The sequence below is a fragment of the Strix aluco genome, chromosome 12 (genome assembly GCF_031877795.1).
Source record: "Strix aluco isolate bStrAlu1 chromosome 12, bStrAlu1.hap1, whole genome shotgun sequence".
In the NCBI taxonomy this organism is placed as follows: Eukaryota; Metazoa; Chordata; class Aves; order Strigiformes; family Strigidae; genus Strix; species Strix aluco.
In genome coordinates, this window is record NC_133942.1 from 24,829,936 (window position 1) to 24,843,821 (window position 13,886).

The 13,886-nt window shown below is 38.2% G+C and overlaps 1 protein-coding gene across 10 annotated transcripts in view; it reads right to left on the reverse strand.

The window, feature by feature from the left end:
- The window catches only part of MYO5A (myosin VA), a 101,336-nt gene that overhangs the window by 3,620 nt on the left and 83,830 nt on the right, over positions 1–13,886 (reverse strand). For 6 of the 10 annotated variants that reach the window (XM_074836913.1, XM_074836908.1, XM_074836911.1 and 3 more), the window contains 10 exons: positions 12,871–13,069; positions 11,215–11,289; positions 9,150–9,243; positions 6,802–6,948; positions 6,263–6,417; positions 4,970–5,059; positions 4,132–4,282; positions 3,031–3,313; positions 2,006–2,180; positions 591–671 (listed from right to left, as the gene is read on the reverse strand). In XM_074836913.1, coding sequence (XP_074693014.1) covers positions 591–671; positions 2,006–2,180; positions 3,031–3,313; positions 4,132–4,282; positions 4,970–5,059; positions 6,263–6,417; positions 6,802–6,948; positions 9,150–9,243; positions 11,215–11,289; positions 12,871–13,069 — 1,450 coding nt within the window. The remainder of the gene's footprint in view (positions 1–590; positions 672–2,005; positions 2,181–3,030; positions 3,314–4,131; positions 4,283–4,969; positions 5,060–6,262; positions 6,418–6,801; positions 6,949–9,149; positions 9,244–11,214; positions 11,290–12,870; positions 13,070–13,886) is intronic. The other 4 variants (XM_074836915.1, XM_074836910.1, XM_074836914.1 and 1 more) reach the window with 1 other exon arrangement.

A 13,886-nucleotide genomic window follows, 5' to 3' on the forward strand; every position in this document is an offset into this window, starting at 1 on the left:
AGTGGAATTACAGTTTTATCCCAGTTCTACCTTCCTGATCTCCCTTATCCTGCTAGTAATGTCATTCGATTTCTAATAGACCAGAAAGATCATCTTTGTTTCTTTTATTTTGCTCTACTGGCTGCTTTTCTTTGGAGTTTTCAAATCATTTCACTTTCATCATTGTATATAAAACTTGAAGGGCTAAATGAAGAACTTCATTATGAACAGAGGCCTCAGTTTTCAAAGCAGTTGGAACCTCTCATGCAGACATAGATCTGATAAAAGTAAATTTGCATATATAAATGTTACCACTTGAAAAGCTGGCATACAAGTGTGTTCACATAAACAAAGAGGTATAAGCACAAAACCTCTCACCTTCCAAAAAACTCATACATAATGACAAGGAAACTAACATTTCATGCAAGTCTGGAGGCAGTAAATTATGGTTGCTTAAAATTTTAAGGCTAACATCACCTTTTCAACATAGCTAAAAAGCCTAGTTTACACTTCAGATTCCTGAATGTATTTCAGGACACAAGCTATTTTGGGTCATCTGAGGGTTTCTTAGAAATAGTCAAATGATTTTTGATGAAAAGATATAGCCATACCTGTATCGTACGTATAAATGATACCAAGACTCTCTCTTCAAACTCATTAACTGGAGTATACAAATTCAGAACTTTTACAATCTGTGAAGAAGAACAACCATTTTTAGGTTCATTTCACTGATGAATCAACAGATGCATCCATGGTCACTAATAATATACTTTTAAAATTAGCTATTTTAAAAAGAAAATTCTTTACAAGTATTTTGGGTTTTTTTGCTTTATTGGTTCACACAGAATTCCATCACCTGCTTAATGCTACATTATACGACTGTCTCCTTCAGCACATGTGTTCTTTGGAGGTAGAAACTCTGTATTTCTACATGTGTGTGGAAAATACTAAACTATGGAAAAAATCAGATGATAAGTAACTGATTGTGTTCCTACACCCCCTGGAAACCTGTATTTCTCACCCTAATTTTGACCCTATAATTATGACCTTCTGTGACTTCCACTCAAGAGAGTCTTATGACTTCACTGTTTTTCAAGAGCATGAGCTATTTCTCTAAAAACAGGGATAAAACCACCAAAGAAAAGAACTGCATCACAAAGACTTTAAATAATAATATGGGTTAAACTTGTAAAACCTATTAAAAAATATCTTTTTTACATGAGTCTCTTTTAAAAAAACATAACACTTTTTGACAAAGTTCCACTTGAAGCATGTGGAATTCTAACTTCTTATTTCAGTACAAAACTAACAGATCTTCCAGTGATGTGAATTACTAAATCAAAACAGCTGTATCAATGCAAGCACTAATGCTGACACCATGGTGAAAGAAATGGAGAAATTTCTTCCTTTTCCTGTTGGGAATTTTCAGTAATCATGAAAGATTTATTCCTGTACAAGCTCTATGCAAATATAGCATGGTTAAAAAAAAGTGCAACTTACCTGTACAAAATCTAAGCTTTCATAAATACAAGTCTCCAGCTGTTTACTGAGATACACTTGGTTCAACCTTTTGAGGCTGATGGGTACAGTAACTTAACACTTTTGTTCGCAGACCCTGAGAGAACAGCTCTGTGTATTGTCCATTAACTTAATTGGATACTAACTGATGGCAGAAAGATAATTTCCTAGTATCCTAGGCAGAGCTGTCTGGAGTACAGCGACGTCTTTGAATGAAGAGTTTTCTCTAAGGTTTTTCACAAACTGAGAGACTATGTATAGTGCTACACACTGCACAATCACTTGAGCTTCCTCTCATTTGTTCAAAATTTATCTTGAACCTCAAAAAGGTCTAGTCCAACTTAGTCCCTCTAGTCCAACTTAATCTGTTTTAGTTGTCCTAATGCACAATGAAGTAAGAAATCTTCAGTCCATGTGTGACAGCAGTGCAGGCAGGCATAGCACTCACCAACAAGAGCACAGAAGTGCTCAGAAGTGACAGCAGAACAGACAGCTCCAGTTTGCTTACCTGGGCAGTAGTCAGTGCATTGCACATTGAACAAATGGCTTCTGCATCTTCATCTGTTTTCTTTTTTACTTGCAACAACTGTGCAGCCTGGATGAGGGGTTCCAGTGTTTCTTTAGCCCCACTATTCATCAAATTTTTATCACGTAGCCATTCTTCCAGTTGACTCACATTGTATCTGTACAAAGAGGTAGGAGTATCGAGACGTTAACGCTTGAGTATGGCTAAATCAAAAGCACGTGCAATTTCTCTTTCCCAGTGTTTCTTCTTTGTCCTTAACATCGCTTTCCTTCACACTTGTGATTGTGTCTTCATACTGTTTCCTTCTGATTAAGGCAGGAAATTTTTAGTTTCAAACCAGTTAGAAACCATGGCCAAAGACTTCCACTAACTAGCTTTTCCCATTTGTTTCCATTCCTATTAATTTCAGGCATGTGACAAGAGGAAAAGCAAATGAGATTTTGTCTGTGCAAATGTGTACTGAGGCTTTTCAAGGTTACTTGAGGGACTGTAATGCCTTGGCTAAATCTCCTGGCATATGCCAGTAGAATGCACTGAACACCTGATACCAAATGCAGGAACAGAGTAAGATGGCTTTACCGCAGGATGCAGCAAACTACAGTGTGGTTGAACACAGCATGTATCCACTGAGCAACTAGCACCCAAAGAATGCAGCAAGCATATTTGCTATTCTTCTCTAAAAGCTAAAAAAAAAAAAAACAAACTATCAACATTTTACCTACAGTTCTGATTCCTACTTGATGATGAAATAATTTTGTTTTGCATCTACCAAAGCAAAACAAAAAAAATTTCCTTGAGCGCTAGGTAAGGATTTGGCCTCAGTTAACCAAGCTTTTTTTAACTGAACCTCAAAAAAATCAGTCTAACAGTATCTGCAACTGTTGGTGTGGAAAAATAAATTTTCAAAATGTATCTGCTATTCCATCAAAGTTATGTTCAGCAGCATCAAGAGTTCACTAAGATTTCCAGCAGCACATTCAAGAAAAGTATAACATGAGCTCTCCCACCTTATCTGCATTCCTTTGCTCCACGAGCACATGTCCTTGCGCAGGAGAAGATTATTAAGTGTTACAGCCCCAATGATGTAGAACATCTGCTTGACAACCTGTTTGATCAGCTCTGGATCCATTCCGTGCTGGCACATCACTGAATGGAAAGAGTTCAGCTGCCGAATAATGGAGTCCAAAGTGTAGGTTCCTTCATCAGCAATGCTGGATGTTCTCTTCCGCAGCCCTGTTGGTTTCACCCCTGAGACACCCTGGATAGTCTCATGCTCCAGCATTCCTGAAACTGTATTTGATCGACAACATTATTATGATGACTGAAAATTACCAATATGCAAGCATACTGTGCCAGACAGCAAAACTTAGTATTTACACAGAAAGAGCAAGCTAGGCTTTCTGCTAGCCACACTACCATGATTTCCAGCAATTCTGTGTCCCACTATGTTCTGCAAAATCTAAGCTTCCAGGGTTTTTAAAAAAATTCCATCGGGTTTGAAAGGAAGGTCTAACTAGCTCAGCAGAATACTTTTTCCCTCACATGGTCATATGAGCAGCAGAATCAGCAAACCAAAAGCTGTTCCATTCTTCTAAACATTGTGGTTGGAAAGCATAATGAAAATTTCTGTGAGAGGACTGTCTGACAAGAAAAATGAAAAGTACTTTCAATGAAAAAAACTCTCTGAATGTAAGCTTCATCACTGCTAGCTATTTCACTGCTAACAACCAACCATTTTTCTCCATATTCATTTTAATTATGAGTTCTCATGTAAAAAGTCTAATTTTTCCATGCGATATTTCCCAACAGACAGGGCAACAAATGTCAGACTGTCCTAACAGTGTCTTCCTGTAAATGCATGATTTACGACAAGCATGAATAAGGTACATCGATTTATTGTCACTGCCAGAGGAACCAGCCACAGTTTACTTTTTCCTTTAATCCAACCTGTCCAGTGTAGTCCTTGTCATCTATAAACAGAATACCACAAGAACTATTAACGAAACTCTACTGGTTGGGAGGAAATACAAGATACAGTATATTACCACCATCACAATTTTCCTTTTGGTACTATGGTGTGAAGTTTAAAGAATTCAACTTTGTCTTACCAATCATTGGTTGCAGAATGTTTTCCAACACTCGGACAAGTTGTTGGTAGATCTGAATAGCCAAGTCACTCAGTACTTGTCTGTATTCAGCTAAATCAAAATTAGTGAGGCAGTGTTCATTCTGACGAGGTGTATTATGCTTCATAAACCCCTGAATTCATAAAATAACAGAAAAAATGCTTAAATGGAATACAAAATATTACACAAAACCAGTATTGATATTTTTTCATGTAACTGACTAATACTTTCAAAATAACAGTCACAGCTCCTCAAAACTTTAATTTATAAGTTCTTCTGATTGAGGTTAATGCTACGATTTGTTTTTCAGTTGTGACTTGTGCCACTTCCTTGACTTGCAAATCCAAGTATCTGACACAGGAACAAACTCTGCCAACGTTCTGGCAGGTAAGACCCTTTCCTCCCACTCCAGCATGGGCATTCTCACCTAGCCATTTATAGCCACGATCCCAGTTAAGTATGAAGAAGAAATTAGGCATGCCACAGGCTCAAAACATAAATTGGTCTGCCATACTGTGGCTAAAGGGCTTAATACAGCCTTTTTCATAGGAAGTGCAGTGAATCATTATAAGCAACATAATGGTCACAGCCAGATTCTTCTACTTAATCTGAGCTGGCAGCCCCCAGCCTGCAATAAAGAGAAACTGGTTCAAATCTTATCTCCTCGTGCTTCCCACTGATGTCATCACCATCATTCCAAAAAGGGTCGCTGTTTTAAGAGACTTTGACTAGACTTTGAGATATTCCAGGAATTTCTTAAAGAGTAGTGCTCACAATAGTATTGTAGAGCAAACGAAACCAGAGTAAGAGCAGTGCTTACCTCTTCTCCACTATATTGCTTCAAACAGTGCAAAAATCGGCAGGTGTTAGACAGCCAGAAGGACACTGTTTCGAAGTCATCGCCTCTTTTCTGAAGATAAAACAAACACATTTCAACAAAGACTGGTAGGAGGAATTAAATAATAAAATGTTAGATAAACAAACACTTGAAATCTACTTTCTGGTAGCTATTCAGATTCTGATGTTTTGCAGAACTTTGTGTATTCAGTAACATATTAGAAAAGCAAGGTTTTTGACAAAATACCGTTAAACACCCTCCCTGTTTTCTGTAACGTTTTTCAAAAACTCTCAAAATACGATTTCCTCCACAGATACGATCCTTCTATGTTTTACAAACTTATCCTAACTGCTCTGTGCAGAAATCACAGGGCAATGTGACTGCATTCCCCCAGCACTCGTTCTGTGGCAGTGACTCTTGCGAAGAGCCCAACATGGAGAATGGGAATGATGCAGAGCCAGCAGGAGGAGCAGAGAACAATTCAGTTTGCATGAATGTCACTTACATCATAACCATTTTGGCAGCCTGAGATGGAAAACATAAAACAAAAAGTCCACATTGCCAAAGAACACAGAATCTACTATAAGCTGAGTAATTAAAATTTCTAGAGCTCTGTAGCATGCACTTCATTCACTTAAATATGTCCAAAAGTTTCTATGAATATCTAAGCTCCTACATGATTGTTTGCAAAACATTATTTCAAAACAAGTAGCTTAGTTAAATGCTTGGGTTTTGAGCACATCTGCTTTATTTAAAAACTATAAAACTCCATGAAGCATAATGCATGTTTAAGTCTTAGCATTGCTTTCTAGATACCCTTGGAGTAAACTCCTAGCCAACTCATTGAGAAGACTTCAGGCAGTAACATATTATCCATCAGTGTAATCTGTAGGTGAAGCAAATGAGGAAATCTGTGAACCAAAACTGCAAATGAAACATTTCAATTAAGTGTTCTGGATTACAAAGCCTCACTATGCAAACTTTGACTGCACTCAAAGCTTTACAGGCATAGCTTCAGAGGAGGAAGTCCATTCAAAATAAAAAGAAGGTAGATCTCTTTCCACTAATTCAAACCATCTGTGGTATTATGTGGATAAAATACTATCACTATAATTTGCTGCTTGTTAACAACTTCTTGTAACTTCGGTGGGAGGACTTTACTGATGAGAAAAATCCAGAGGCAATTCACTGAAAGTCTTTTCCTCACTCCTCTAACATAAAAATCAAAAGCAAATTTTGAATTAATGTTTTCCTAAACCAAGCAGACTAACTAACCTTCAACACTTTTTTGATGCCATTGATAGTGGAAGTCAACAACGACCGCACTTTTTGGTCATCATTAAGGTAATCCGCGTGACGTACACACATGAACAAAATATATGCTGGTAGTCCTGGAATGAGGTTGACAGCTACCCCACGTGGTTTCAGCTCTTGGGAAAAACAAACATACATTGTTTTGTTAAGTATAAAGCCATTGGAAGGTGGTATATGTGGTAATTGCAACCTCCCCAGTTAACTGTACATACGTATCTATATATGGGCAGTGAAAACTAAGAAGAGCCACTTTCTTCGTAAAATATCAGAACAGAATAAAACGTAACTGCCTGCTAGAAAACATGCAGACACATTAATATGTATTGTACTCATCAGAAAGGATGATTAGATTACAACAGACATTTAGGAATTTTAGATAAATTGAATGCTGTCAAAACCAAAATAAGCTATTCATTTCATAATGCAAATTCTGTGTTCTTATCATTCATTTTTCAGAGTGTGTTGGAGCAGAGGAGGCTGCAAATGAGAAAGATGCTTACCTAAAATAAGATTCTTGACAAGTTTTTGTTCATCCTCCTTCTTATATTCTAACATGCCTTGGAAGTCCTTTTCTTTCCGTGGAATGTTAACTGGACGAATAGGTTCATCGATGATTTGTCCGGGTGATATGTTCTCCATCTGGCCAACTTCAGAGGGGAAATGAAAAGAAATTATGTAATATAATATTTTCCAGTGAAACCAATACATATCAGAGGAAACTATGACATTTCTAAGGAAGAACTCCAGCATATAGAACTAAGAAATGTTTTTCTTTGGTTCAGGGTGACACTTAGCAACAAAATGCCTATTAACAACAAAATGCCTATTAAACAAGAAGACGAATTTTTGATAGATGAATCTTGGAGTGACATTCTTCCTTTGAAGAAGAATGGAAGTGCATGAATAGCATCCATTAATGAGCACTTACTGCTGATTTCCTGGATTTTATCATATAAAAGCACAACAGCAAAGCCATAGCCATAAATCACTTAATCCCAGATTAATATTGCAAGGGTGACTGTTAATTGTTCTGCAAAATGCCAGTATTTTTCTAGTAGGTTTACCCTGACCAGCAGGCAAGCACCCGCACACCCACACTAGCTCAGTTCTGCCCAGCCCTCCAGTGGGACAGGGAAGAGAATATTGAGAGCAAAAGCGAGAAAACTCGTGGGTAAAGATAAAGACAGTTTAATAGGTGAAGGAAAGAAGTGGGGGGAAAGCAAAGCAAAGGCACTCACTCATGCCCCTACCCCAACCCCGGGGGGACTGATGCCCAGCCAGCCTCCAAACAGCAGCCACCTTGTATGCAAAAAGCCCGTCTTCTGGCTCCCGACGTTAGGTGGTACGGAACATGGACTATCCCTTTGGCCAGTTCGGGTCAGCTGTCCTGGCTGTGTGCCTTCCCACCCCCTAGCTTACTAACTGAGGGGGCAGAGTGAGAAAAAGAGAAAACCTTGACACTGTGCAAGCTCTGTTCAGCAACAGCCAAAACACCAGTGTGTTACCAACATTGTTTTAGCCACAAACCCAAAACACAGCAACACACGGGCTGCGAGGAAGAAACTTAACTCCATCCCAGCCAGACCTACTACATCTAAGTTAATTAGGTAATAAACACAGCCTAAACTATGTTTTCAGAAACATCTTCCCACTCTATTTTGTGTGACTACTACTGTCATCTTGTCCACAGTAGTAATTAAACAATATTGAGTGAGGTTTTTTAAAAGAACCTTATTAGAGTAACTTTTCAAAAGGATATATAAAATATCTACCTTGTTGCATACAGTGCCTCACAGTATCACATTCAACACCTGCACTCCACTTGATTAGGCTGCACGTTTGTTTTTGAAAAGCAAAACTTGACTTCATCCCATGAAAGCTACATCCTCTTCTCACAACCCTCCTAACTGCGTGCAATCTCTACAAACTATTGCACATCCTGCAAGCGTGCTGAATGTGTGCACCCATCAAATTGGATAGAAAATGCAGAAGTCCAAACTGGAGCTCAAGGAGACCTGCCACTAGCTAAAGGATAATATACTCTTGTTAATCCAAGTTTAACTTGATATCACTTCTTTTCAAACACTGAAGACTACAGTCACTAATTTCAGTCTTAGTACTCAATAAAACAACTCATTAGGCAGTGAGCTTGTTTCTGGAAAAAGTAGATGACCATAAAAAGCTTCTGAAAGATTAGGACCAGAATGATTTAAAAACAAATTCATACTTCAACTTTATAACATTATTAATTGCTTTTAGCAATTAAAATAATCTTACTTATGCAGAGACATAATAAGCTCTCAGTCTCGCCAGTCCTAAGATCCTAAGGCATCTCACTCTGATACTCATAAAAATAAGATTAGCTTAGTCCATATCTCAGCATTCTCATACTCAAGTTTGGCTAGCAGCTCTGAAAGAAAACCTCAAACAGAGAAAGACAGTCTCGGCGTTCTTGGCTCCAGTGATATAGAAATTCACAAAGGAAAACTGGGTAAATTATTTCTGCCTGGTTCATATTTAGTATTGCTTTTGTTTTTACAAAAAGAGATACTGTCTTTGAGTACACAAACAGCCCAGGTAACATTCCTTTATGTTTAAATGGTTTCTGCCTTCAGAGAAACATCAATCTCCTTTTACTCATTGCTTCAAAATACGACAAAGATTCTAAAGGTTTATAAAGGAACACACAGAGCTCCTAGTGCATCTCCTGTTTCTGGAATCAATTAACAGAGGCCAATACTACTGAAGACCTCACGCCCTCCAACCACTAAGACAGATGGATATAATGACAATGGGATCACAAAAAGTAAACCAAAATCTTTCTCTTCCTCTCAAAATGTAAAAGTACCTTCAAGTTCACCAATCTTCTTAGCAAATACTTTCAACTGTTTCTTTAACTTGCGAACAGTTTTGTCTTGCTTTTCAAGCTGCTCCATTAGATCCTGTAAATTAAAATGAAAGAAAGATTACGATACGAGAAAGTGCCATCATGTGTGACAGAGACAAAATCAGTGCTGTTAGAATTACAAGGTGGTAAGGAAAGCTGAACTGTGGTGCCATCCTCTGGCTGAGGTTTGCAAGCTGGTACGCTGCCTATAACACAAGCCAAATATCGCAAATATTATTAAGTTATGTGCAGCATGACAAAGGCAAAGCTCTTAGGCAGGTATATTCTGCAGACACTCAGAACTAGGTCAGTTCTTATGGCAGAAGACATTTTGCTGCAAACACATCTCCCTAATGCTTCCTCCCTGCTCTTCCAAATGTCTCATAAAAATAATTTTCTTTATTATTTAACAGCTAGCCTGTACTTCTGCATCATTTATTCTTGCCTTCAGGACTGACTCGTTATTCAGATCTATCCATTTTATAAGACTACAAGAGAGAGAGATCTGCAGAAAGACTGTAACTTGCACTCAAATTTACCAAAATCATCAAACATCCAAACATACAACATTACTTGTAATTCTCTGCCATCTCCCTATCACTTGCTGTCATCACATTTCCTTAGATTGACACTGCGGTCTTACATCTTTTTATTCTGTACCTGAACAACACCTAGCACCTAAAAGTCCTACTCTTGCAAGAAAGCTGTATCCTTCTTTCAAAGGAGCACTCCCCAGAAATCTATCTTTGAATAATTCTGTGACTTATGGTAATACATTCATGAAATAATCATGTAATTAAAAAAGGGGAAGTCTTTCTAGAGGAAGCAACACCTCAAGCTCAAAAATCCTGAAAGCCATTCCAGGTTAAGGATTTGAAAGCAGCTTAAAAGAAAAATCTCTTTTGTAAGCGTGATTTTTCATGGTACTCATAAGAACATAAGGGACCATGAGCTGCGTGCATTGAAAGCATCACCTGGGAAACTACACCTTTCCTAAAAGTTTTGAAAAGTATTGGTGTAGCATTGGCAACAAATTTGAATTAGGCACAGAATTGCTCTCAATCATGTAATAAAGAGTTCACAGCCTAATGTACTGGAGCAGTAAGATATTAGGTCTGTTGAAAGAACAGAATCAAGGCCATGCTTCATATTCACAGTGTTCAATATGACAACAGAAATCCTGTTAATAACACAATATACTTATCATCAGATATAACAATTTCTACTGAAATTAATTTAAAAAAAATACATGTTAGTCCAGAGTGTTTTGAAAGTATCAGTAAAGGGATATGATTTCTAAACAACAAATATGTGAGAAGGAAGAAAGTTCTTTCTATGATTCCTCTAAACAAACTGAACAGATTTCACATCTCATTAAGACTTGGAATCTCATAAATTATATTCTTTAAAGATTACATATAGTGCTATCTCAATATGTTATCTTTAATTATTATGGAAATATAGTATTATTTCCAAAGTTATCCTTCAGACTCTGAATTTTTTAAAAATATTAAAAGGTTATGTATTTCGATTCTGCTAGATTTATTCATTCCAGATTTCAGCACTGTAAAGAGATCTATGAACAAATTCAGGCTAAGACTGGGCTACTCACAACTGCAGGCGTTATTCACCTTCATAAGTATCTGTATGGTCAGGCCTCTATTTTGCTGAACTGAATTTACATGTATCAAAGTTTTGAAGCAAAGAGTGGTTCTGAAAATTTAGCATCTTTTACATCATGTACCTCTTTTTCAGGGCAGTATTAAGTAGTATTCAAAAAGAAACGGCTTTGGTCACAGTGCAAGACTTATATTAGTAACAAAACTGTGAATCAAAAAGAGACACAGATTACACAGAGGACACTAAGACTAACAAAAAAAGCAGTGAGGGAAGTAATTGGCATCGTGAAGCTCTCTGCAGGGGATTTCCTTTAAAGGGGGAAAAGGGAGGCAGCCTGGCTTTCAATTAGTGCTCCAGAAATAGCGAACAAGACAACAAAGAAACAGGATTCATGTGATCTACATACAATCATCCGTTTGTAAAGTGAAATCCGGTACGATTGATACTTCTTGGGATCATCTGCATACAACTCCTCATAAAACTGTAAAAATAGGTACAGGATTGTTTTTCCCCTGCCTTTGAGACGCTGATACTTCAGTAAACACTATATAAATGAAATCAGATTAAAACAAGATCAAGAATCTCTAATTTTTAGGTAGTCTAGTCCTTAGTTGTGGTGCTCACTCCAGCCTCTTCCAGAGAGAAGCTGATGTAGATGAGTTGCAGGACAGCCAGCTCTTTTAAAAATGGGCAGTACTAATACTGTGAAAGCCTGGAATATAACCTTTGTGAGAACCTGGACAGGATGTTTCTTACACTAATCAAGATGGGATTGCAGTGAATACTGCAATTCTACTATCACATCTGGAAAGCCTGTAAATTATTTCCACTCTAAGGCTAGGAGTGGAAAAGAAGCATATTCCTGACTTGGAGTGGACTTGCAATACTCAAACATCGGAAGTGAAATACTAAGGAATGAGTCTATATTTAACAAGTAAAATTACATTCACTGTATTTGAAAATAAAGAGAGCTCCTCTGGGATGTAATTATATGACTGCGTGTTGCCCTGGGAACACAGAATGTGATAAGTAGGTCTCTTGGGGGGGGGGAAAAAGGCTAAAAATCATAATATATGACTAAGCAGCAGGAGGGAGCTGTCAGAGATGGAAACATTCGCCATTTACCTTTGTCAGTGGGAGACAACTGCTGCTGAGGCAAACTTATACTTTGGATCAGTTTTCCAAGATCTGTTCACTGAATTACCTGATGCTTTCCTCAAAACCTTTGGTACTAAGACAAAAGCCCAACAGTGATAACTTCTGTGACACACATGAGCAGGAAAGACTACACCATGGCTTGTTTAGAGGAAGCAATGACACTCAGAGCTAGGATTTTTTTCCCTGAAGTAGCATGGTTCCCTTTACCAGTAAACACTGATAAGCCAACAATATTTCAACATGGACCTCTTCGGAAAATTGCCCCAGAATTGAACTAGCCTGCACATGATGAACATGCTCCTTCGCAGGGAAAGGTAACGAGGTTCACCCAATCTTTTCCTTCATACAAAAATGTTGTGCAGTAAACAAGGAATACCAATTATTAGTAAAGTGACTTCTAACCAAGTTTCTTTTTCTGGAACTGTTTCTTTCTTCAAAACATACTGAATAGCTGGAGCTCGTAACACAGTGGATTATCTGTGTAGCTTCAGGCAGGGAGGAGGGAAATGGGAAGAAAAGTGACATTAAAGAATTGAGGAACTGCATCAGAGTTTTTCAATGAAATAAACAAATGTATTTCAGAAGAAACATCACTACTTGGCACTAATATTTTTTGTGAGTAGCCTGGATATCAATCACTCTATTTAGCCATAATTAAACTCATCAGTTGAAAGCCGGGATCCACAAGCTTTCTCCATGCCACAAACTTCAAACAAATTCCCTGAAACATTGTTACTTCATCAGCAATTGTAAGTCTCTCTCTCCCATTAGCTTACCTACAAAAAGACCCACTGCACTCCTGCAATTTTTTGCAGGAGGTCGCCATCTGAAAACTGATAAGAACTTACAGGCGCAGCAAGTCCATAAGTCCCCTAGCCTGCTCCTGCAGCATCATTTCCCTTACCAAGTTCTCATTAGTCAGCCGGGTGATCTCATGCTGTAGACTGGCTTCAATGCGGGCCTCTGGAGGCAGCTGCAGATTCTGTGCTAGGAGCTGCTGCTGGCGATTGTTTTCTTCCTTCAGACTCTGGATCTCACCTCGCAGTGATTCCAGTTCATTCTCATGGCTCTTCTTCTGCGACTGAAGCTGAGACTCCAGCAGCCTAAAGAAGTTGAGCAACAGTTGCGTGAACACACGTAGAAAGTTACATCCCCAATTCTCACAGGGAGTATAAAGCTTTAGCTGCTGCTCAGGAACAATTAGCCATGGCTTGCAAAGGAAAATGAAAAAGGCAGAGTACTCTTTAAACCCTTCAGTATGCCTTCTAATTAAATTAAGCTTGCAAGATCAAAAAGTGGAGAGAAATTAACTGTGACACTGCTTTGCATTTCCTTTGTGATTGAACACATACTGTGTATGGGGCCACTGAGAACATGTGGCAATAAAGGTAATGCTAAGTCTTCACAGATTGTCACTGCTTTTAAAGGGGCTTTAAGGAGGTTTTACCTCTAATCAAATCAAACAAACTGTGTAAGATGAAGACGACACTGTGTTCACTTAAGCTAGGGCCCTGCAATATTAACAAGGGAAAAATCTTTTTAGAGTGGACTGTTCAGTCAGAAACCATTCAATTGCAAATGCACATAAATAATCTTTGTTTTTACATTAAAACCAACATTTGGCAGAGGGTTGTCGTTAGTGTATGAAAGGTTAACAACAGAACCAAACTCAGGACTGGGATCCAGGACCTCTATTTTATCCTCACCACTGACTCGCTCCTTCCCCTTGGGCACATCATGTCTCAAATTCTTCTCATGTGAAAGGGGGATAACACGTACCAGCGTCCTTCTGAGCAGTGCTGTGGGGATCTACTCCTGCTTGCGAGGCACTGTCCAAGTGCTCTGATTCATCATTTCTTACATACACACACACAGGAAATGACATTACTAGTGACTACTAGCATTCAATTAGACAATCTT